Here is a 24,927-nt window from a genome sequence, read left to right as displayed (position 1 = left end):
TTCTTCCATTCCTACTCCCACCACCTCACCTCCTGGCCCTTCTTTTAAGGGGCAAGTCAATTCTCAGGCAGGGTGCCAGGAGGAAGCATTAAATGGAGAGGGGTACGTGAGGGAGCCTTGGAGGGCGAGGGCTGTGTCTAGGATAGATACATGGTTTGGTGGAAGTAAGAGGAGAGCTTAGATGGATCAGGGAAGGGGGAGCTGGTGAAACAGGTGGACATTACCAGGAGGCAGTGCTAAGAACGAAAGACGGGGGCCACCTGAGCCAGTTCCAAGAGTGCAGGGCTCTCCCTTAGCAGAAGCAGTGAGGACTTCTCCCAGATCTGGACTCTGTCCGGGCTGGCCTGTGTCTGCAGCAAAGGCATTACAATTAGTCTGTGGAGGATGACAGCTCTTCTGGCCTTTATCTGTGGATCCCTGAGACGTATGTGAACACCTGAGCCTCTGGTAGGAGTGGGTTCTTCCAACAGTGCTGTTAGGTTGGTGCGAGGTGACTGGATTTTTACGGTGCTAACAAGTATTGTCATCTTGTCTAGTTACTATCTAGACCAGGGGTGGGCAAACTTTTTGACTCGAGGGCCACAATGGGTTCTTAAACTGGACCGGAGGGCCGGAACAAAAGCATGGATGGAGTGTTTGTGTGAACTAATATAAATTCAAAGTAAACATCATTACACAAAAGGGTACGGTCTTTTTTTTTTTTTTAGTTTTATTCATTTCAAATGGGCCGGATCCGGCCCGAGGGCCGTAGTTTGCCCACGGCTGATCTAGACAGTTGTGCTTCAAGCAGTGTATTCCATATTGCCACCATGTGTCAGAATATGTGTCCTCTATTTTGGGGTAAGAAAATATAGTGAAGACATTAATAAGCAACTAAAAAGCATATGAAGCTCATATAGACTTCTTGGCTTTGGTTAATATGGTGTGTGTGTTTTTTAATTGAATATATTTACCAGATATCAGACCTCAGAGTTCCTGCCAGGGTTAACCCACAGCATCTGAGGCAAAGTTGCTTTAGTCGATGTAGAGTGAAGATGGTCAGTGTGCAGTGTGTTCTTGCTTGCTTCCAGACGTATTAACCTGCTTTTTTCCCTTGCGATTTGTTCAAATTTTCTGTTATTGAAAGTGTATGCTTAAGGCTCTATTGAAAAGCTGTTTGGTGTATCTTGTTGCCTATTTCTTCAGTTTTATTGAAGGGAAAAAATTTTAAGACTAGCCTGTAGTTTAATAAAAGTAAACTTCTCACCTGATTATATCCTTCCCATAAATTCTCTGAGAATTTGAACTTGAGCTCAAGCCCAACCAAATAAGGCTCCATCACGCTCCTCACTGAACAGGCCTTATAAGCACCACATAGCCATAGGATCCTTTTCCTTCTCCTGAGGATTTATGTAAAAGGAGTGTTTAAAATGGAAACGTGCCTCTCGGAGGAGTAACCCTGTCTTCTCATGAATCCCACTTTTCAGACCAGTGGGGTGTTCATAGAGCTTTAGCCCTGGCCCTCGTGCTGTGGGCCTGTGTGGCCCTTGGGGGTGGCTATGCTAGGGCAGCAGAGGACTGTTGGCTCTTGACAGAAAATAACCCATGGGTAGGTGGGGCAGCCGTGCGTGAGAAGGGTTCTCACCGTGTGTGTGTGTGTGTGTGTGTGTGTGTGTGTGTGTGTGTGTGTGTGTAATATATACCTAGTGTCAGTATGCCTGACCTAGAAGCCAGGATTGCATCTGGTAAGTTGAAAAGACTGGTGCCTTGCTGGGGTCCAATCCCAGCAGGTCCAGGGGTCCCCAAAGGTGTGGACGGAGTCGGCGAAGAAGGAATGACACGAAGACAGCCTTCAGTTGGTCAGCAGCCTAGTCAGGACCTATAGCCAGGATCTCCAGCCAAAGTTCTGGTCGGAGTTCTGGTCAGGAACTGATGAGGATCTGACGTTTATTGTCTTATTACATCCGTATTTATACCAGCCGATTTCAATCCTGTAAGGTGTTTCTCATCTCCATTCCAGGGAGTAAAGACCATGTAACTTAATTACCCGCCTGGCACCCAATTAAGGGGTTGTATCCCCTCCCTAACCTCAGGGAAAGATCCCCACCTGGGGAAACAACCTTTCTCGGAGAGGTGACCTTGGTTAAAACACATGGCGCTAAAGGGAGCAAACATATTAACTAGGATGGACCGGCCTCCGGCAGTGCCTCATCTCAGAAGAGGGGAGAGCTGCTTAATAGAACAGTTTAGAAAGGACTTTAATATTTTTAAAATTTTCTGGTTGGGCACTAGCTTTAAAGGCTGCAAGAACTGAAGAAAATAAAAACAAAACATTTTTCCTCTGAGCTAATTAATGGCAATTTTTTTTAACAGTTGGGTTTTATATTGTTCCTTCCACAAGTTTACCTTACATTAAAATGGTCTTGACTTATGGTTCTCTGACCATAACTAATTTAGTAATATACTTTAAAAAATATTTTAAAAGATTTTTATATTGATTTTAGAGAGAGAGTGTGGGGAGCTGGTATGGGGGTGGGCCTCGGACTGACCTGTGGGCAAGGTCGGGAGCGGTTCCCAGCTTGGAGGGCACAGTCCTCTTGGCGTGGTTGGGCTTGGCCTTGTGAGGCTCTCTGGATCTTATCTGGGGGGCTGGTGGGCTGGGGGAGGTGCAGGAAGTGTAACTATGGTCAAAACAAGTGAAACTCACAAGAACTGTGTAACTCTAGAAACCACTACCTTGTTTACCTCTCACTATAAAATAAAGGCTCAGCTTGCCTTGGGATCTTTTTCTGTGGCCTCAGCCAGGCACAGAGAAGATCCACGGAGACTAAGGAAAGCTAGAGAGTTCTGAACACTGTCTCCGTGTAAAACATTCTTCGCCGACTCCGTCCATACCTTTGGGAACCCCTGGACCGCTGGGGCTGGACCCCAGCAAGAGAGGAAGGGAAAGGGAGAGAGAAACATCTATCTGAGAGCAGAACATCAATCGGCTTGCGTCCTGCACGCCCCCTCCGCCACTCCCTGGGATCGAGCCCACAACCTAGACATGTGCTCTGACTGGGAATGGAACCAGCAACCTTCTGGTGCACAGAACAACACCCAATCAGCTGAGCCACACTGGCCAGGGCAGTAGTATACTTTATTTCATTGATATTCTTGCAAAGTTGGATGCAGAGTGAATTTCAGTAGATAAAACTCTCGATTTTCATTATAAAATCAAAGATACATTTCTATATGAAACCAAAGGGAGTCTAAAACATAAAATAAATGACACAGAAAAACTTTAAAAATTGTGTATTAAAGGGGAAAGGCTCTTACACAACTCATGTTAATATTAAATGTTCTAAAATATAAGACAAATTGCTGGAATGTAAGCTCTACCCAAATTGGCATTTTTAAGAGGATTTGCCCATTTTTTTCCCTGATTTGTATAGTCATTTTGCTATACTAAAATGTTGCCTTAGCCTATCTCTAAACCTTTGTAAATAAAGTTTTAAAAAACTTTTACTTCTGAAAGTGAAATACTTTGCAAATATTTGTTTCATGGCCTTGGTTAAGGTTACTGGTCTTTAGTATGATAAGTACTAGTTTGTTGACTTCTTTATTGTAGAGAAATAGAAAGTTTATTGTATGTATAGGAAAGTGTTATTTAGTTGTCTTCTGAAGGGAGACGACAGCATGCGTGCCTCTCCCATAATCGATTTGGGGAAGATCAGACGTTGGGCATAAAGGCATAACAGGAGGGCTCCAGCTGGCCTTGGGACAGGGATCCTCATGTCACTTCCATCCTTTGCCTCGATTACATTCTCCTCTTAGGCTCACTTTGACCAGACCTTTGCTTGGTCAGGAAAGTGTCTTTTTTGTATGTGGAACTACTGACTCTGGTTCTCTGGGTTAGAATGACTGTTTTCTGCCTGGCAAACTGTTTGCCATAACCTATCGTTGGTTTCAGTGATTTGGACTTATGAGATTCGGCTGAAGGGAAGCAAAGATGAGAACTTTCTAAGTCAGCTTTTGCATGTTTGCTGTCATCTCCCTCCCTTTGTCCATTGATCTGCTAACCCAGATAACTGCTTTGTCCCCTCCGGATTTTATCGTTGCGAGGAGCCAATCAGACTTGGAGACTCGGAGCCATTGTTGGAGTCCACTTGCTCCTGTTCTCAGATTTCCACTTTCTGTGCCACCCGGGCACCCTCATGGACAAGTCGCGTCATTCTTTCTTAGTTCAGTGTCATTATGGGACGGGCACTTAGGGAAAACAGGGTAACCCAGTAGTAGGAGCCCTGCTTTGGGAATCAGACAGTCTGCGTACAGGACCTTACATAGCTGTGGACTGTGTCACCGAGCAGTCAGGACTTGATTTGGTTCAGTGCTCTATCCTTGGCAGGTGCTTTGCAAGTGCGTTAGTTGACTGACTAGGACAAATTCTCTGCCCTGGCTTCTTCATTTGAAGATGGAGATGACTTTTGTGCCTCTTGCCATTAAGCTATACTAAAAATAAATACCTTAATATAATGAAGACAAGAATTGGATAAATAATGTAGTCTGTGGAGCTGATTTGTAAAATGTGGGGGTGATGAGATGATTTCTCAGGTGCCTTCTCACTGTGTGTCTGGCTCCATATGAAGGACACAGCTTGGTTGAAGCTGGACTGTGGGAGGAAGGAGTAGCTTCTGTTTTTAGCTGCTGAGTGGTGTCTTTTAGATTCCAGATGCAGGGCCGCCCTGTTCATCATTTCCCCTCCTTTCCCTGTATAATGTGTAGTTGCTTTTTCACTTACTCGATTTAGAGAACCTAGATAATTTTGTCCTAAAAACAAACTGTGAGGAGACAAGGCCAGTATTACATCCACATGTTCTAGATGAGGAAACTGTGGTTCAGAGAGATGACATGATTTGTCCAAAGTTATGTAACATGTACATGGCCAGGCCACTTCTCTTTGTGTTCTCCTACCTCTTCTCTGTGCCTCAGTTTCTAATTTGTAAGTCTAAAATTAGGAAGTGGGACCTGGTGATGTTTGAGGGCCCTACCTTCCTGATCTGAAATCAGTTAATCAGATGTTTACTCAATATCTTACATTGTTTTTGGGAAAAGGAGGATTTTACTTATAATACTGCAAATTATCTTAAGTGCAAAACACTGTGGAGGTAAGAAATGTAATACAAAACCTCTGCCATCAAGTAGTTTATCCTCAAGAAGTTGAATGCCCATAGACATCTAGTTTTATGGAGTAGAGAATTTCATATAAACAGATGGACCAGGGGAGATAGGAATCTGAGAATATTGAAGGTCAGAGTGAGGTCCAAGCTGTGGACACAAAACTCCAACTAGTGTCAATTAGAAAATGGTTGGTTATAGGAGTTTGGCAAGACAGGGAAGCATTGGTTCTAGTGTGAAGGGCTTTGTTATGTGTAGGTTGCTGTCCTAGAGTCCCACGTTTAGGGTGTGAGATTTTCTAAGGTTGGAGTCAGTGATTCTCTTAAGAATGAGGCACCAGCCTTAACCAGTCTGGCTCAGTGGATAGAGCGTCGGCCTGCGGACTGAAGGGTCATGGGTTCGATTCCGGTCAAGGGCATGTACCTTGGTTGCGGGCACATTCCCAGGAGGGGGTGTGCAAGAGGCAGCTGATCGATGTTTCTCTCTCATCGATGTTTCTGGCTCTCTATCCCTCTCCCTTCCTCTCTGTAAAAAAATCAATAAAATATATTTTAAAAAAAAGAATGAGGCACCAGGCTATAAAGGTTCAGGGAACTCCAGGGGAATTTGGGGGACTGGCCAGGGTTATAGCTGAGACTGTCTTGGATGGAGCTGGGTATATCACAGGCCCCATCAGTTAGCTCAGCAGTTGGTATGGCAAGGACATCAGCCATTTTAATCTCTTTCGTAAAAGGCAACTGGAATTTATAGAACCTCCCGTTTCCCTGCCTCTCCTCTCTTTCCTGAGGGCAATTTAAAGGAGTGTGTGCTATTTGCTCCTTCGTGTATGTACGTATGTGTGTGTGTGTGTGTGTACTGTGATTACCATTATAGTAATTCTCAAACCATCAAAAAATTATTTTTTTGGACAGGAAAGCCCTTTACTCTCAGTTCACAGCCTTGTGACAGTGCACACCCGTGAGGATGCCTCGTGGTTGGGAAGGGTGGACACTGGGAGAGGGCCCTGGGGCCCGCGGTTTCACATAGCTTCACACTGGGAAGGGGCGGGGGAGGCATGAAAATATATTTGAGGCAGGGGGGACATCCCAGCCCCTGGGGGTGGAGAAAAGATTTGCATAGAAAGATTGCATAGGCTGTGATTTCTCCCAACCCCCCCGGCTTGGCTGCGCCTTCCCACCCTTCCCAGTGTGAAGCTACGTGAACCGTGGGCCCCAGGGCCCTGTCCCAGTGCCCGCCCTTCCCAACCACGAGGCATCCTCACGGGTGTGCACTGTCCACAAGTCTGTGAATCATCAGCAGACGAATGGATTAGAAAACTGTGGTACATCTACACAATGGAATTCTACGCTGCTGTAAAAAAAGGAATTCTTACCATTTGCAACAGCATGGGTGGAACTAGAGAGCATTATGCTAAGCGAAATAAGCCGCTCAGAGAAAGAGAAATATCACATGATCTCACTCATTTGTGGATTATAATGAACAACATAAACTGATGGACAAAAATAGAACCAGAGACATAGAAGCATGGAGCAGACTGTCCAACCTATGAGGGAAGGCAGGGGGTGTGGAGGTAAGGGATCAACCAAAGGACTTGTACCATATGCATGCATATGAGCAAAACCAATGGACATAGACCAGTGATGGCGAACCTTTTAAGCTTGGCGTGTCAGCATTTTGAAAAACTCTAACTTAACTCTGGTGCCATGTCACAAATAGAAATTTTTTGATATTTGCAACCATAGTAAAACAAAGACATATTTTTGATATTTATTTTATATATTTAAATGTCATTTAACAAAGAAAAATCAACCAAAAAAATGAGTTCACGTGTCACCTCTGACACGCGTGTCATAGGTTCGCCATCACTGAGGGGGGATGAGGGCTTGTGCTTGGGGGAGGGGGTAGCGGGGGAGAGGTCAATGAGAGAAAAAAGGAGACTCATGTAAAACTTTAATAAAGAAATAAAATAAAATAAAACAACAACAAAAATAAAGATTGCATAGTTCATGAAAATCTCATCCTCGCCCAGCCAGCTGGTGTGGCTCAGTGGTTGAACATTGACCTGTGAACCAGGAGATCACGGTTGGATTCCTGGTCAGGGCACATGCCCGGGTTGTGAGCTCCATCCCCAGTAGGGGGCGTGCAGGAGGCAGCCAATCAATAATTCTCTCTCATCGTTGATGTATCTCTCTTTGTGTCCTTCTCCCTTTCTCTCTGAATTCAATAAAAATATATTTTTAAAAAATCTTGTGGTCTCCTCCCTTTGCCCTGGGTGGCCCGATTGTGTTTCTAGCACATGGACAGGTCGGTTCTCCCCACTCCCCTCAGGTGCCGGGCCTTCCCCTGGCGGAGGGTGTGTGTGTGCATTTCTGAGGGGAGAGGACCAGGCACAGGGGTGGTCGGGGGCAGAGGGAGGGCCGGCGAGGGTCCATGGGGCCTGGGCTGGACCACAGGGGCCTGGCAAGCCCTGCTCCTCCCGTCCCCCTTCCCCCGTGAAGGATTTTTTGTTGAAAGGGCCGAGGAAATGTTGATAGGTGTGTCAGCCCCGGAGCCTGCAGCTCCCATCCTGGGAGCTGGGAGGTCAAAACTGTGCAGACAGCAGAGGTGGACGGATGGTGGGCGTCGGGGCCGAGACCTCGGCTGTCCTCAGATCCGGACATGGAAGGTGCTGAGCAACTTGGGTGCCTGGCGATCATGTCCTCGAAGTCGGAGTAGCCCAGCTTGCCCTCGCCGTCCAGGTCGGCCTCCTCGATGACCTTGTCGCACACCTCGTCCTCCTCCAGCTCCGACTTGGTCAGCATCATCTCCAGGTCCTCCTCGCAGATGAAGTCGTAGATCTTGAAGGCGTGGTTGGCCTTGAGGTTGCGGGGCGCCGACTGGCAGAACTCCGAGAGCATGTCCACGAAGTCCTCGAAGGTGCGGCTGCCCTCGCCGTCCTCCGAGAAGGACTCCGCGATCCGCTCCTTGAATGGGCTCTCCCGGAGCTCTGGCACCTGGATGGGCACGTGGACGATGGGGCTCTTCCTGTGGTCCATGGGGACCAGTCGGGGGCCAGCTCGTAGAACCGCGCGTGCAGCTTCAGGATGTCTTTCTTATTGAAGAAGGTGCAGTCCTGGTAGTTGTCCAGCTGCTCCTCCGAGAAGATGGTCTGCTTGTTCCCCATGGTGCACGGCCACCCGGGCTCCGCCTCCCACCGAGGCCGCCCGGCTCCTGGAGGGGCGTGGCTGCCAGAAAATATTTTTGTTCTGAAAATAGGGGATTGCTACCCTGGTTGTAGGTTATTGTTCTTTTGTGTTCTTTTTAAAGAAATAAGCAAAGAAAAGGGAGGATAACCATTTGGAATAATAAAACTTCAAGCAGCTTTATATAGCTCTTTTAATTTTCTTGCTATAACTCATTTCGTTCCAGGCCCCTGGTGATTATAATTCAAGAATGTGTCTTGTTTTGTCTTCTCTGTGTTTTCATATTTTGAGTTGAAACCGAATTATCATTAGAATGCTTTTCTGAAGCCATACCCAATTGTCCTTTTTGTTTGTTTGTTCAAATGAAACAGTGCATCAAGTATGGAATCAGATTAATGGAGTAAATATTGTGAATCATATACTCTCTCTAATCCGACGCTCTTTCTTTTTTTTGACCCCCTGTTTTGTTTTCTGTCTGTCTGTCTCTCTTCATGTAGGCTTTTCAGCCCAGTGCCAAGCTGTTGGAGCGGGGGAGCAAAGGTAAAGAATGACGTAATGCACTGGCTGCCCCAAAGCATCTTTTGTTGTGGGATGGTTATTCCAGTCATCTCTTTATGAATCAAGTGTGAGGGGCTGCTTTGTGGACGGAGTCCTTTGCAAGGGCACATCAACGGAAAGAGAAAGAGACATTCACTTGGAGGGCTTTTGCTGAAAATGGGTTTAACTCTCCTTTTGCCAGTTACCACCAGCCTGACCTCATACATGTCAGTACAATGGAGTGGCTGAGCCTTTGAGCACACCACCATTACATCATCGTGGCAAATTAAAGGAGGAGGTGGGAAAAGAGGACTTATTGTTGCCATGGCCCATGAGATGATTGGGACTCAAATTGTTACTGAGAGCTTGGTGGCTCTGCTGGAAAGTGGGACGGAAAAAGTGCTGCTAATTGATAGCCGGCCATTTGTGGAATACAATACATCCCACATTTTGGAAGCCATTAATATCAACTGTTCCAAGCTTATGAAGCGAAGGTTGCAACAGGACAAAGTGTTAATTACAGAACTCATCCAGCATTCAGCAAAACATAAGGTAAATGCTTTCTTTTTTTCCTTTTTAGAATAAATGGACACACTGAATGGGGAATAATTTTAAACAAAGCCTCCTTTTTAAGGGGAGAAAATAATTTGAGGAAGTTTGATTGCTTTTTAAACTTTGGTACCTTATGATGCCTCAAGAAATTTATTAACTAAACTGTCACATTTAAGAATACTTCTAAACTAAACAGAGAGGTTAACTTGTTTTAATTTGGTCAGGGGCTGTTTTTCCATTAATTACTTGTTAAAATTGTTTTTTTTTAATTTAAACACATACAAAGTTATAGTTAATTATATTATTAATAATTACTTTATTGGTAATTATGTATTAACATGTAATAGAATATGTATTGACAAGATATTAATACATTATTTGGTATTACCTACAAATTTACTGAAAGGAAATCATTCTTTTCAATTGCCTTGGAAAGACAGAAAAATTATATTAGAAAGTGCTTTTGATTTATGGGAAAATAAGGTAACATTGGTCAGGACGTAAGCATATTATCCTCAAGGAGTTATTCCTAGGATCCAAAATACCATTTGTGATGGATAAGGCTATTTCTTTTCTTCAGGAATCAAAGTGAGTTCATGTTTTAATTTTATTAAACAACTGATTTCTTTGTTATATAGAAACCATTTTTAAATGTTTTTATTTCAAGGACTGTTATGTTTATTTTGTTTTTATGCTTTACCCTTTTATAGTGTTAAGGATTTAAAACCAAGTAGTTTCTAGCACATCTACACAGAAATAGCATCAAGTTGCCTGTAAAAGTTGATTTTTACAAGCATTTAAACCATATATATGCTAGGTTTATCCAGTAAGTTGACTGTATCTTTTTTTTTTTTCAAATTTTTAATTGAAAACAGGAAGCACTCATTTGCTTCAGCACCAGCAGTTTTTGGGATTGTTTTTCTCACTGTCCTTCCTAACAGTCTCACATTTGCATTTTAGGTCGACATTGATTGCAGTCAGAAGGTTGTAGTTTACGATCAGAGCTCCCAGGATGTTGCCTCTCTGTCTTCAGACTGTTTTCTCACTGTACTTCTGGGTAAACTGGAGAAGTGCTTCAGCTCCGTCCACCTGCTTGCAGGTAAGGCCTGAGGTAGAAATGAAAGGACTTGGAATCTCGTTGAGCTCTGTGAGTAAGCAGTGTTTCACAATGAGCTCAAAGTACAGTGGGTCGTCACCACTTAGAAGTTATGGTGGCCAATGATTTGTTTTATTGCTGTAACTATTCTATTGCTCGAATACTGTCATCCTTACACAGTGGCCAGTGAATTTTTGACTTACTAGTTCAAATGCCTCTTCACTTGGTATTTATTAACTAGAAGTGCCACATAGATAGCTCTGTGTGCCACATAGATAGCTCAACGCCAGCTGCTTCCCATGATCTAGGCACACCATGTGCTCTACATCTCAGCTCCTGCTCTGGTGTTAGTTGCCACCCCCTGTGGCAAGAACCAGATCAGTGTTCTGGTGTCCAGCTCTTAAACATTTATAGTTGAAGTGGACGCCAGCGATCAGATCACAATTCTTGGACATTATGAACAATGAGGAAGGGAGAGGATGTATGTAGACTATTTCTTCTGATAATTAAGGGAAATATTTTAAAACATTTACTTGTTTTGTTTTTACAACTGAAAGGAAGTCTTGCAAATGCTAGGCAACCAGATGATTTTTACAAAGTACATGGGAAGACTAAATATTTCATATCTGCCCCAAAGGAAGGTGGTGTGGGAGTTCTGTCTCGTTGAATTCCAAAGCAGAATGTTCATCCTTTGCTTCCCCTGATAAAGCCCTTTCACACACTGATCACAGAGCTGGGATACAGTTTGACAATGCACAGTAACCTTTAACACAAAGCTTTTGTGTCTGGCAGATTCTACCACAGTGATAGGCAAGAGTGCTTTTAAAAATGTGATCTAAAAACACAAGGTGTTGATACTGTCATTTTCACACCTTTAGTCCTTTGCCGCAAGGAGGGTGAAGTGAACTTGATGTTATTGGCAATTTGTTGTTAGAAGTATAAACATTTCAGTTTTAAGAGAGTAAAATTAATCAGTTGTTGGTGTGTGAACACTGTTAAACTCTGTGCAGGTTTAGATAAGATTTCTGTGTCTCCAGTTCTCTCTTGGCCTTTGCTTCAGTTCCCAAAGAACAGGGCAGTTTCTTGTCTCTTTCAGATCAGCTCTTGCCACACCTTTTGTTTATGCTATGTTTCTGTCTGGTCTCTCCCTTAGTACCCTTCAGCGAAGCAGTTTTCCTTAGAATGTAGTTTTCAGAATTTTGTAACTGAGAATTATAGTTTAGGTTTTGGCTCTTGTTGATAGGCACATGCTTTTGCCGGGAGTAAAGATGACAATTGCTAGTAGAGTTCCACCAAACTAGGTTGGTGAGTCTGGGAACTCATTTCATGTTTTTGTGGCCACTGTGAGGGACTTTGCATTGGAATCTTGTGAATGGGACCAGTGAGACTGGGTTCCCAAGCCTAGTCCTGAGACTTAGAACTTGGTTCTGCAATGAACTCTGCCTGTATTGGCCACACCTGTGGCTCTCCCCAGCCAGGACCTTGACCCCGGCTTGAACAACTTTCCCTTTTTCTGAGTCCAGTCAGTATTCTAAACAAAATGATTAATTTGATAGTCATATTATATTATTCTGCATAAGTCTTTAATTTTTATCTTTAAATCTTATTTAACTTTATATTGTCACTAGAGGCCCGGTGCACAAATTCATCACGGGTAGGGTCCCTCGACCTGGCTGGTGATCGAGGACGATTGGGGGCAATCAGGGTCGTCTAGCCCAGTCCTGATCCGGGCTGGCTGGCTGAGGGGAGGGACTGCAGGAGGTTGGCCAGCTGTGCGAGGTTGGCTGTGGGAGTCCACTGACCACCAGGGGCAGCTCCTGCATTGAGTGTCTGCCCCCTGGTGGTCAGTGCACGTCATAGCAAGTGGTTGGGCAGCCTTAGTATATCATTAGCATATTATGCTTTGATTGGTTGAATGGCCAACCGGTCGACCGGACACTTAGCATATTAGGCATTTATTATATAGGATTAGCTTGCATATAGGTTTATACCATTTATATTTCATATGATTCATTTTATTAGTTTAGAATATAAATGATTATATTAATCATTAATGAAACTAATCTAAAAGTGGAGCAAAACTTAAGAATGTATTGAAATAAATAATTTCCAAAGTGTATTTATTCAGATAGAGCAGGTATTTTGCTGCTATGGGAAAAGTATCTGATATGAAAATGTTTCCATCTGTGTAAGTAGATTTAAAAATGATTTTAAGATTTAATAAAAATACTCTTGCAATTAAACAGTGCTAATTTGGGTGATCCTTAAATACTGAACTTTGGTGAGAGCTAATAGCTCTGAAACCTCTCTCTACTCATAGGAGAATACAAGTTCTTGAATCCACTGAATTGAGAATGGTCTGAGTAAATATATATATGTAAATGTCAACTGATTATTCTGTTTAGCCATAAGTTCCCATTTTTCCACTTAAAAATTTCAAAGTCAGTTATTAAATAGGCATAGTGGAAGATGTACATCCTCTCCCAACCATCTTTAAAAATAAGTCTTAAGAATTCGAATCAATAAAATGACAGAATGGGTATGACATAATATTTGTTTTACAAAAATGACTTTAGAACTGAGGATCCTATTGTGAGGATCATATTAGGTAATGCATGTGAAATCTCTATATCAATAGTCTTTTTTTAAAAAAAGAAACTATTATGAGTTAGAAAACAAAATAGCTGCCAACGTTGACTTATTGATAACTTTTTTGGTCTTGTTAACCTTCAGAAAACTAGTTCCATTTAAAAAATAATGTTATTTCTTGTCCTTTACTTATTTATCATATATCACTTTATTCTACTTGCCTTTGTTCTATTTCTACGGTTACCAACTTAAAAATAAAAATAGAAGAAAAAAATGACTGAATTCTCTAACAGAGAAAAGAGAATAATAAATGGGTTATTTTAGTAAAAATAAAGATCAACCTACAGATGGAAAATACTGTTCTATTATTTTTTTCTCTTTTCTTACTGTTATAACTCTGAGTAAAAGCAGAAGGGACCCACAACAGTTTTTTTAAATTCTACAGCACTTATTTCTATCCTGTGATGAGGCACAGGATAACCCTACAGCAAAAAAACATAAATGAATCACAGACTTCAGCCCTTTCATTTACAAATGAGGAAAATAACAGAGCCCTTGAGTGACTCTCCCCAGCCCTCCCTATCCTCACTGTGTGCCCAAGGCCCATATCCACAGTAATTCCAGGGTCTTCTGGAATGCATCAGGAGCCGGCCTGGGGACCAAGTGTGCCCGTTTCAGACCAGGCTTATCCTGAAAGGCTCTTTTTGTGGTGGCTCTCTCTCAGCCTCTGTGGATTTCCGAGTCATATTCTTCACATTTTATGGAATGAGCAATATGTAAAAATATTCTGTACACAGAAATTTTTAAATCATTAAGTTATTTTAGCCAGAGAGGATCACCAAATGAAAGTCTGCCTACTCTGTTCTATGCTGAAGTATAGCTCTGAATCATGACAGAAGATGCCATTTATTAAGCACTTACTATTAGGTACAGTGTTAGGTACAACGCTAAGGGCTTTTGTAAACATTCCGTCTCTGAACACAGCCACAGTCTTAGATTAATGTTTGCTGTGGTTGAAGGCCAAATACACATTTCTTTGTTTTGATTTAGATTTGCTAGGGAAGTTAGAGCTAGGAGTGAATACATTTTTATTAAATGTGAGGTAGGAGTAAATAAAAATATATTCACTCCTAGCTCTAAAATTTCTATTTAACAGGGATCTGGATTCAGTCAACAGTTCTAGCTTTCCTTTAATGGAATCAATTACTATTCTTCCTGGTGGAAATACTGTAGAGCCTGATGGTTCTGGTTATAGATTTTGCAGTATGTGCTATTGTTACCCTCGGTTCTGTTGTCTGGTGTGGCATTTCTTCTGTCCCTTCATCTACAGAAGGGAAATCCTTAGTCATCCCATTTCAAATCCTGGTGGTAAAAGAGAGTGATATTAATGGATTTCAGTAAAAGTACTGCAGTTATTCAGGAATTGGCAGTTCTCGTGTTTAAAGAGCCACAGTGACTGAGACCCACTGTAAACAGACTAAAAACAGGTGCTGTTTTGCCTACTGGTTGCCGTGTATTTGCTGGCTCTGCTCTGAGCTTCCGTTTGCATGAGGTTATCCAAATTGGATCATCTTTTCTCCAATTGCTACCTGCCAGTGTGTGGTAAGCCAGTTTATGTCATTTTCCAGCTACCAGTGGCTGACATAATGCCTGAGTCTGTGTCTTTTTAAAAAATGGACTACAGACCAGACTAAAGATAGTTCCTCAGTTCCTCATCCTGATGTTTTGCACAAGGCAAACAAAAGCACCCTCGATGACAGTGGTGACATCAGTCTTCCCTTGCCCCGGTCGTGTCATCTGTGTGCTCTGGAGCAACGCCAGGTCCAGACTTTTTCATTCAGCCTCTCAGTGTTTGATGGGCACTCTTGTGGTTGGGCTGGGCTCTGGGGGGTGGGATACCAGAAAAGCAAAAGGCTTGCCTCTGCCCTTGGGCACCTAGCGGTTAATTTGGGGAAACACACCTAAGTGGATAAAACAGAGAAGCATGTGATCATGTGCTAAACTGTGTGATGTAGTGATAAGGGATGACTCCGCGTAGTCTGCGCAAGTTGGGGAAGATTTGATTATGGCAGTGAAATTTTAATCGAACCTCGAAAGATGAGTGAGATTTGGGTGGGCAGGGTCCTTGACATTTTAGCTGAGGGGAGAAACATGGTTAAAAATGTCAGGAATGCACATAGATTTTAGGGGGCAGCAAGAACTAGAGTGGAATTTTTTGTGAAGGGGAGAAATAGGAATTGAGAAGAAATGAAATCAAATTATGCAAGCCTTTTAAACCAGAAGGACAGTTTGTACCTTTTTTTGGTGGGCACTGTGAGCCTTTGGGGATTGGGCTTCAACTCCTGTAGTCTCTCAATCGCCACATCTTTCTTCTGACTTCTGCTCTTCTTCTGCTACCAGCTAAGTCAAGCCAATATCATCCCTCCCTCAAATTGATTCAGGAGCCTCTTAACTGGTCTCACATCTTCTATCTTGCCACCTTTCAACCCATTACTCATACTGTAGCCAAAATTATATTTTTATTATTTATATATATATAATGTTTTTGTTGATTTTAGAGAGAGAGGAAAGGGGAGGGAGCGAGAAACATTGATTACATGCCCCCTACTGGGTATCCAGCCCCCAAACCCAGGTATAGGCCCTGATCTCTCAGTGCATGTGACCTCTCAATGCATGGGATGATGCCCGTCCACTGAGCCAGGGATTATTTTATATTTTTAATGTAATTCTGATTATATCACTCTCCAGTTTAATATACATCAGTGCTCTTAGGATAAATTCTGAAATCCTTAACCGACTCACAAGGCCCTACAGTGGCTGGCTCCTGCCTAACTTCATCTTGTGTTACTTTAAGCCCTCAGTTTGTTTTTTGTTTGTTTATTGTAGCTCCGCAGGCCTGTCTCAGTGCTCCAATCTCCCTGGGCCTCTCCCCGACCCACCTCTGTGTCTCCTGCTGGATTCGTTGAGATTGTCAAGCCTTCCCTAGCTACCAGGCAAAGTTGGTTTCCACTGTTACGTACACTCCTTTGGCCACCTACCATAATTAGTTAATTATTCACCTAATTATTTGGTTAATGTGTATCCCACTAAACTGAATTCCAGAGAGGGCTTGCATCTTGGTCACCACTGTCTCCTTTACCCAGCACTGTGTACAGCTCATAGTAGGTGCTCATTAAATGTCTCTTTGAACTTACGTGTGAACCCTATGGACAGGTACAGTCGACTTCCTTACTGCTCTATGAAGCCACCAGGGAAGTGTGCAGCTGGACAGAGAGGACAGTTGATGGAAGTGGTCTTATGGGAGAGCCTGCTTCGGGCATTAGAAAGCTTTGACCTTCATATAGAAAGGCCTGAGAAGTGAGTTGTATGGTGATTCAGGGACAGTTTACAAGTTAGTCAATTTGATTCTTAAGAGTCATTCTCCAGAGACCAGATTCAAATTTCTTTTTCCTCTTGACTCATAGCATTATCTCCTGATTGACAGTCTCATTGTGTTGTGCCCTGGGCTGGTCACTGTGGACATATCCAGCAGCCACTTCATCCTCATCTGGGGTGACCATGGAGGTGTTACTGGACTCTCTAGACTTAGGGGCATCAAAGAAAAATTTCCTCTCTCCATCTCTCATGTACAGTTCCCTGGGTGAGGCAGAAGCACATGGAGGGTGTGCACAGAAAATGTTTTTCTTGCCCTGTGCTGCCTCTCTCACTCTAGCGTCTCCGAGGGCATTGTGGTCTAGGAATAGGAAGCAGTTTCTGGGCCCCCACCCTTGCCTACATAGCTTTCGGCTTTGAATGGAATCAGGAAATCCTTTTGAACACCAAAAACATACAAGACTTATATCCATCAACAGCTATTCATTGTAACAAGGAAGGATTCAATAAACACTTATTGAATTCTAATTATGTGCCAAGCACTGTGCTAAATGCTGAGGTGATTACAAACAAAGGAGTGTGAGATGTAATTCTTATCCACATGAAATTCACAATGTATTATAGCTGGAGAAATAAGAGGTCACAGCACACACACGTAGATAATTCACAGGACTCGGTCAGTTGTAATACTCATTGCCAGATGATAGCTATCCATTTTATACAAGTTCTAAGTTGGCAAGGCCATATCTAGATACACTCACTGGTCAGGGAAGATTTTTTAAAATATTTTTTATTGATTTCAGAGAGGAAAGGACAAGGGGAGAGAGAGATAGAAACATCAATGATGAGAGAGAATCATTGAGCAGCTGCCTCCTGCACACCCCCTATTGGAGATTGAGCCTGCACCTTGGGCATGTGCCCTGACCAAGAATCAAACCATGACCTCCTGGCTGGTTCATAGGTTGATGCTCAACCATGCTGGCCAGGCAGGGAATATTTTTTTTAATGCAACAGAATAGAATTGGAACTATCTTAGAGCAACTCACATATTAAGGAAGATTATATTGTGAAACTTGTTTCAGTGGTGAGTGTATGTAGGTGTTCAGAAGGTTTTAACAAAAAATGTATTGTTCATAGTAAAAATGAAATATACTGCTGTAGAAGAGGTGTGACTTGTGCTTGCCTGTGCTTTGGAAGGAAATATAAAATGGATTGGAAAGCCTGAATTGCCAAAGGCAAGGGAAAATTAGGTTGGATAATAGATTGGGAATAGATTATGAAGGGTCTTGAATGTCTGGCTAAAAATTTTGGGCTTTATTCTATTTGGGAGCAGAGAATACATCAAAACTTTATTTTAGGATTCTTAATCTGGCAGCAGAGTGGAAACAGAACAAGTGGCTCAGAGGGAGCTACTACTGAATTTATCTAAGAAAGAGGTGCAAAGATGGAGGACTAGGGTGGTAGCAGGAAAATGCAAAGGAAGGGACAGATAGAAAAGACTGGGAGAATAGCGCTAACATGAAAGGGATACAGAATAAAAGAGAAGGAGATATGGCTTTGTATTTATTTTAAAAGCGTCAATAAGTCTCAGAATGAACATGACCAAAGGAGGCTGAAAATCTTAGACATGAAGCCCCAAAACACAGACTTGGAAATCTTTGATTATCAGGTGAAAATGAGCAAATGTGATCTCCTTAATAACCTCCTCCTTCCATGCTGAAGCCTTTTAAATCCTTCCTTCTTAGGAAGTCTCAGAATATTCTTTGCTTGGCTGTTGTCTCGTATGCTTAAAGTCACTAGAGAAAACCAGTCAGTGAACTTGGCTCACCTATTGTTGATTTATTCAGCCAAGTGATAGATTCTTGCCATATTCCTATTCCTTTTGATTGGTTATTTTGGTTGCATTTTTAGACCAATCTTTGTTTGAGGACATATATTAAGAGTCGTGTGTGTGTGTGTGTGTGTGTGTGTGTGTGTGTGTGTGTGTTTAAAGAGGAGGAATTTCTGGGCATAGTTATTTATTGCCAATTTGACATGTCAGTAAAATAGTAAAAATATCACTACATCTTCTGAGAACTCTTTACTAAATGACACTTTTGGATTTTGCCAATGGAATTGATCTAGATAATATTATCTTGAGGAACAATAAGAAATTATAAGGAATTATAAATTGCATTATTTTAGTATTTAGTGATTGTTTTACAATAGTACTTTGAAAATTTTGATTCATTCATTATATATGTGATTATTGTGTTAATTCAAAAATTAGATTAGATAGAATTTCTCATTCCCCAACTGTGTCAGGTGAGAATTGTATAATTATTTATGGGACTCATTTTAGGAGATAGAAGCTACTTATTAGACTTTCTGGAGGGTCTCTACAGAAATGCATATCTGTTCACTTTCCTCTCAAGTGGATGGAATGGTTGAGATGAGTTTAAAACTAATGCTTTATATAATTTGAGATTTTTCTCTTCAGAGCTGTTTATTGCTTCAGGGCTGCTCAGTGGAGAGTTGAGTAGATAGAACACAGATGGAGTGTTGCTGATGTTATTGAGAAAAGCATGCCATTTCTCTACCTTTTTTTTAAAATTGTTGCTCAAACCCGTGTGGCTTGGCTTACTCAGACCAACCTATATGCATTGAAATATTACAGTTACATATTTTTGTTTGATTTCTTTGGGGGTACAAAATTATGTTGCCTTTATTTTTGTTTTCATTTTGTTTAACTAGTTTCAACTCTCCATGTATACAGTCTGTGGACCCTGGAAGAATTGTAATCATAGTTTAGTCTGTTTTTAAGTAGCTAGAGGACAAAGTTGCCTAAATCAGTCACTTCAAACTAAAGCAGAAAATAATTACTCTTAATAACAATTACAACACTTTGTTGTGAAATATGCATTTCAGCATTTCAATTTTTAATATTAGGGTTGTCTCCTTTGTACAGTAGCAAAGCAGCAGATTTTTATTTTTGGTGTGGAGAGAACTATACTTTTCTTTACAGGTGCAGTGTAAACTCCACTTAAATCCTCCATACATTCTAGAATCAGGAAATGAATGGGTTATATTTATGTCACAAAAAGGGAGTCTTTGTTTTTTAAAGGATTAAACGACCTGAGAGCTATATTTAAAAATTATGAAACTATATAAATTATGTGAACATTATTTAATATGCAGAAATTAAATTTGCTTGTGACTTTTTAGAAAAATGTCTTTCATAATGTAGAGCTTTGTTGTAAGTACTATTTTTGTATGGAGCCATGGAATCCATTCACAAAATGGGAGGGAGTTGCCTCTAATGCTTCCTTCCCACTTTGGGCAGCTCTGATACCTATTTGCTTAAGTGGAGAAGTTGTTTCTCCCTGCAGGGAACCAACTCTTAAGCAATGGAATTAACTTTTATCTATAAAGGATAGAGGTCCATCACTAAGTTGTAGTAAAGTACTACTTTTGTTTATGTGTAAATATTCTTTGATTTTAAGAAGAACATTGTGATTTATAACTGATTGCAAGGGTCAGAGGGAGGAGAAAAGTGACTAATTGTAATTGTTTAGTTAGTAGAGTTGAGATATGTATTGTATTTTACTTGTCAGGTTTTTTCCCTCTGAAAATTGAATGGTGCTAATTGGCTTTTACAGAAAAAATGGTATTTATGATTGGAATTGTGAAGGTGGTGCATTTAAAGGAAGGAGGGTTTTTGTTGTTGTTGTTAAATTAGAATAGAGTGATAGATAAATTATGATGCCTTAAAGCTATATGAAATGTTTTCTCTGTCCAAAGTAATACATGTTTTCATTTATAAACTTGCATGATGCTGGTTGGATTTGTGGAAGACTAACAAACAGACATATGGGCCCAGCAGCGGTGGGTCAGTGGTTGAGTGTCCATCCATGAACCAGGAGGTCGTAGGGTACGTGCCCAGGTTGCAGTCTCAGTCCCCAGTGTGGGGCATGCAGAAGGCAGCCAATCAATGATTCTTTCTCATCATTGATGTTTCTATCACTCTCTCCCTATCCCTTCCTCTTGGGGGAGGAGGGGAGGAATATATATATATATATATATATATATATATATATACACACACACACACACACACACACACACACATTGGATTTAAACATTGCAGTTCGTCCGCCTGTCCATCCAGATCTGTAGAGTTGAACATGTGTGCACATCTCTGTCTGCCAGGCCCCGTCCCTGTTTCTCCACAGGCCAGGGAAAAATAATGGAGAATAGCAACTGCAGCCATTCCTAGATTCAGGTCTAAGGGCACATATATGGGTCATATGACTTTTTATTTTCTACATTCCCAGATGATAAACATCGTAAAATCTAGGGATAGGAACAATTTGGTAAGATTGGATGGCAAATCAAGTCCTTGAATAACTTTAAAAAAATTTTAAAACTTGTTCAAGAAGCTTATCAGTGTTTCGGTACTGCTTTTCACAGTAAACAAGAAGGATAATGAACTGATGTTATGTCTTCCTGTAATGTAACTAATGTGGAGTGTGTGGGACAGCCTGGAGCTATGATGGGGCGGATAAGGTGACTCTTTATTGTGTCAGCCATTTGTAACAAAAAGTTTATATAAACGAGTTGGACTTTTCGTCTTATTAGATTTAGTTTGTAAGAGGAAGTGGACATTTTAAACATATTTCTAAACTGAGTTGCTGATGAGGCCACAGATAGTTTTTCAAGGGTTTGGGGAAATCAGGCAGTGTCTCATCTGCTGTTAATTAATGAAATGAAACTGGGGTCACTAGAGTACAACGATGAATGAAAGGTCAGTGAATGGAAAAAGCTGTCAATGAAGGAGGATGTCAGCAGAGTGGAACCTTGTCCTAGATAAAGATCAGGGAAAATGTGCCCTTTGGCTGAGGTCGAGTTTTTTGCAAGTGACTTGGAGCTGTGGTTTGGGACATTTCAAGACAGACTGAACACTAAATGAATGCTCTGTTAACTGTTTTAAGGCTGTTGCAATTTGTGCTGGAGATTAGTTGAAAAGATTTGTAAAAAAGAGGATTCTTTTTGTTTTATAGTGTGTTTAACAATGTGTTATTGCTGTTTTGTTTGCATTTTGGGTTTAGTTTGGGGTCCAACTGCGGGTTTCTTTCTCTCATTTATTTCTTTTATCTTAGAATTTTCTAAAGCCACACTCACTTTTGAGGTACACTGAAGTTAAAGTGATTAGGGTCACTGTACTCACCAGTGGTGGAGCTGGGCCTGCACTCTCAGTTCAGGAATGTTGCAGAAGTGTGTCCCCTCTGAAAGTTGTCCTTAGGGTGGCCCAAACCCATCGGGAAGTAGCTGCAGCTTCACCACAGTGCTCTTAAACCCACCAGAGACTCAGTGTCTGTTTCAGCTCTTTCATGTGAAGTGCACACTCTGCTGTCTCTGGTCATGTCAGACCTCCTTCCCTTTCCTCTGTCATTCGAGCTTTTGAACCAACATCTTCGGGGAAACAAGCTCTTCCATCTGTTTGAGAGAGGCCCATGCCGTTTGTAGCCTGGTATTGAGACCTGGCAGGGCACGGCCTGTGAGGGGAGGACTCCGTGGTCGTCAGCAAGACTGTCCCACACCCAAGAGAGGGCTGATCTGTAGTATTTAGAGCAACGGTTCTCAACCTGTGGGTCTCGACCCCTTTGGGGGTCGAACGACCCTTTCACAGGGGTTGCCTAAGACCATCAGAAAACACATATATAATTACATATTGTTTTTGTGATTAATCACTATGCTTTAATTATGTTCAATTTGTAACAATGAAAATACATCCTGCATATCAGATATTTACATTATGATTCATAACAGTAGCAAAATTACAGTTATGAAGTAGCAACGAAAATAATTTTATGGTTGGGGGTCACCACAACATGAGGAACTGTATTAAAGGGTCACGGCATTAGGAAGGTTGAGAACCACTGATTTAGAGAGTGCTATAGCACAGCAATTGATATGGTGCAGCTCGAGCCAGACTGCTGGGGCTCGTGTCCTAGCTCTGCCAGCTAGTATCTGCTGTCTTTCTGAACCTTTTAAAAAATCTGTAAAAGGGGCATAATAATAGCATCTACCTTATAGGGTAGTTGTAGAGATTGAATAAATACTTGTAAAGTGCTTAGAGCAATGCTTATCACATAGTAAATGTCTGATAATTCTCTGGTTACTTACATTAGTTATAAGCATGATTACTTACACATTTAAAATGGAATTCAAGCCAAGTTTCCTTGGTTTGTCTGTTTTCTCTTTTCTCTGAGACCATTTATTAGAATATTATCTTCTTGGATTTAAATGAGAGATCATCCCATGAACTGTTTGGAGTCAGAATAGAAAAAAAAGAAAACTGTCCTTTAGAGAAACAACAGAACCACAGAAGTTAATAGAAGTTAAAATTTAAACTCCTACAGCAGTGATGGCGAACCTATGACATGCGTGTCAGAGGTGAAACGTGAACTCATTTTTTTTTTTGGTTGATTTTTCTTTGTTAAGTGGCATTTAAATATATAAAATAAATATCAAAAATATGTCTTTGTTTTACTATGGTTGCAAATATCAAAAAATTTCTATATGTGACATGGCACCAGAGTTAAGTTAGGGTTTTTCAAAATGCTGACACGCCGAGCTCAAAAGGTTCTCCATCACTGTCCTACAGTTAAGTTATAATAAAAAATAGAGGCCTGGTGCATGAATTCGTGCACAGGTGGGGTCCCTTGGTTTGGCCGGTGATCGGGTTGATCAGGGCCATCTCGAGGCGGGAGGGACTGTGGGAGGTTGGCTGGTCAGCGCCAATGGGGGCCAGCCAGCTGGGGGGAGGGGCCGAGGGAGGTTGGCCGGCCACGGGAGGTTGGCTGTGGGAGCGCACTGACCACTAGGGGGCAGCTCCTGCATTGAGCGTCTGCCCCCTGGTGGTCAGTGTGTGTCATAGTGACCAGTCATTCCCAGTCTTTCTGCTGTTAGGGTCAGTTTGCATATTACTCTTTTATTATATAGGATAGAGGCCTGGTGCATGGGTGGGGGCCGGCTGGTTTGCCCTGAATGGTGTTCCAGATCGGGGTGGGGGTCCTGCTTGGGTGCCTGGCCAGCCTGGATGATGGGCTGATGGCTGTTTGCAGTTGGTCACAACCCCTTCAGGGTGGGGGTCCCCACTGGGGTGCCTGGCCAGTCTGGGTGAGGGGCTGAGGGCCGTTTTCAGGCTGGCGAGCGACTGAAGCTCCCGGCCTCTTTTCTTTTTCTTTTTTTTTTATTCTGGGTTTTATTTACCTTCTATAGCTGTCACTGGAGCTGAGAGCCGGCTCCAGCTCTGAGGCTGTGGCTGGCTGAAAGCAGGTATCTGGGTTTGTTTAGCTTCTATAATTGAAACTCTGTTGCCATCACTGGCGCTCTAAGCTCTGAGCCCGCTGGCGGCTGAAAGCAGGTTTCTGGGTTTGTTTAGCTTCTATAATTGCAACATTGTTGCATCCGGAGCTCAGAGCTGGGCTGCGGCAGGCGGGGAACCTTGGCTTCCTCCCTCACTGGAGCAAGCAAACCTCCTGTTCGCTTCAGCTGCCTGGCTGCCAGCCGCCATCTTGGTTGGCAGTTAATTTGCATATCTCGCTGATTAGCCAATGGGAAGGGTAGCGAAGTTACGGTTAATTACCATGTTTCTCTATTATTAGATAGGATATATATATAGATAGATATAGCTATAGATAGATAGTGCCTGTCAGTTATTTTGCTGGGTAGGTGTAAGCTAGGTAAAGAATGATGAGACTCTTAACATTTGTTATAAGAACTACTTTGGGGTGGGGAACCTCATGTATTATGCAGTTATGTTGAAAAGGAACAAAATTATAAATCCTAAACAGTGACACTCATATACATGCCATTGTTGGCTGGCCCCTTTTTTTGAGATTGTATACGGTTGTACTTGCTGCAGGTGTAGGAATTCTAATTGATTTTATTTCAGTAGTTGCAGTGGCCCCAGTATAGTGTTTCCTTAAGTGTGAGTTCCATTAGCATTCTATACATTTTAGGAGGGGGAATGAGTGAGGGAATTCCATGATCAAAAAAGTTCGGGAAACTATTTGAGTTCAATGAAATTACTGTAAACTAGTTTCTTTGGAGATATTTTTTGGAGCCTTTGATATGCTAATGTGTGCTGTGACACTCCCAGGGACATGTGATATGCTGTATTTCTCTTACTTTTTGGACCAATATCTTGTCTGTCAACTTCCTGCAGGACACCAGTGCTCTGGAGCACACTTTGGGAAATGTAACCTTAGAAGCACTGCTTTTTTTTTTTTTTTCACCTTTTGTCTCTGGTGAATCCTAACAATGTGAAGCAAAACAAGTTGTGGACAAAGGTTGGAGGAAGGCTTCCTGGATATGAGGCTAGATCCTAAATGAATGATCACTATCTATACTAATAAAAGAGTAATATGCTAATTAGACCAGGAGACCTTCTGGAGATCTTTTGGACGTCCTTCCGGA

General features: G+C 42.0%; 2 protein-coding genes across 5 annotated transcripts in view; one reads left to right on the top strand and one right to left on the bottom strand.

Moving 5' to 3' along the window:
• DUSP16 (dual specificity phosphatase 16) overlaps nt 1-24,927 on the top strand; it is a 118,337-nt gene that overhangs the window by 68,376 nt on the left and 25,034 nt on the right. For all 4 annotated transcript variants that reach the window (XM_014451701.2, XM_023750039.1, XM_023750040.1 and 1 more), the window contains 2 exons: nt 8,816-9,407; nt 10,368-10,506. In XM_014451701.2, coding sequence (XP_014307187.1) covers nt 9,180-9,407; nt 10,368-10,506 — 367 coding nt within the window. In that variant the 5' untranslated portion in view covers nt 8,816-9,179. The remainder of the gene's footprint in view (nt 1-8,815; nt 9,408-10,367; nt 10,507-24,927) is intronic.
• CIB2 (calcium and integrin binding family member 2) lies at nt 7,783-8,449 on the bottom strand. Its single transcript, XM_014451702.2, is given in 3 exon segments — nt 7,783-7,823; nt 7,826-8,182; nt 8,185-8,449. Coding segments are annotated over 3 exon segments (513 nt in total). The 5' UTR covers nt 8,300-8,449.

The sequence above is a fragment of the Myotis lucifugus genome, unplaced genomic scaffold (genome assembly GCF_000147115.1).
Source record: "Myotis lucifugus unplaced genomic scaffold, Myoluc2.0 scaffold_10, whole genome shotgun sequence".
NCBI lineage: Eukaryota > Metazoa > Chordata > Mammalia > Chiroptera > Vespertilionidae > Myotis > Myotis lucifugus.
Note: the sequence above shows the minus strand (reverse complement) of the source record. Positions and strands in the feature narration are given on the sequence as shown.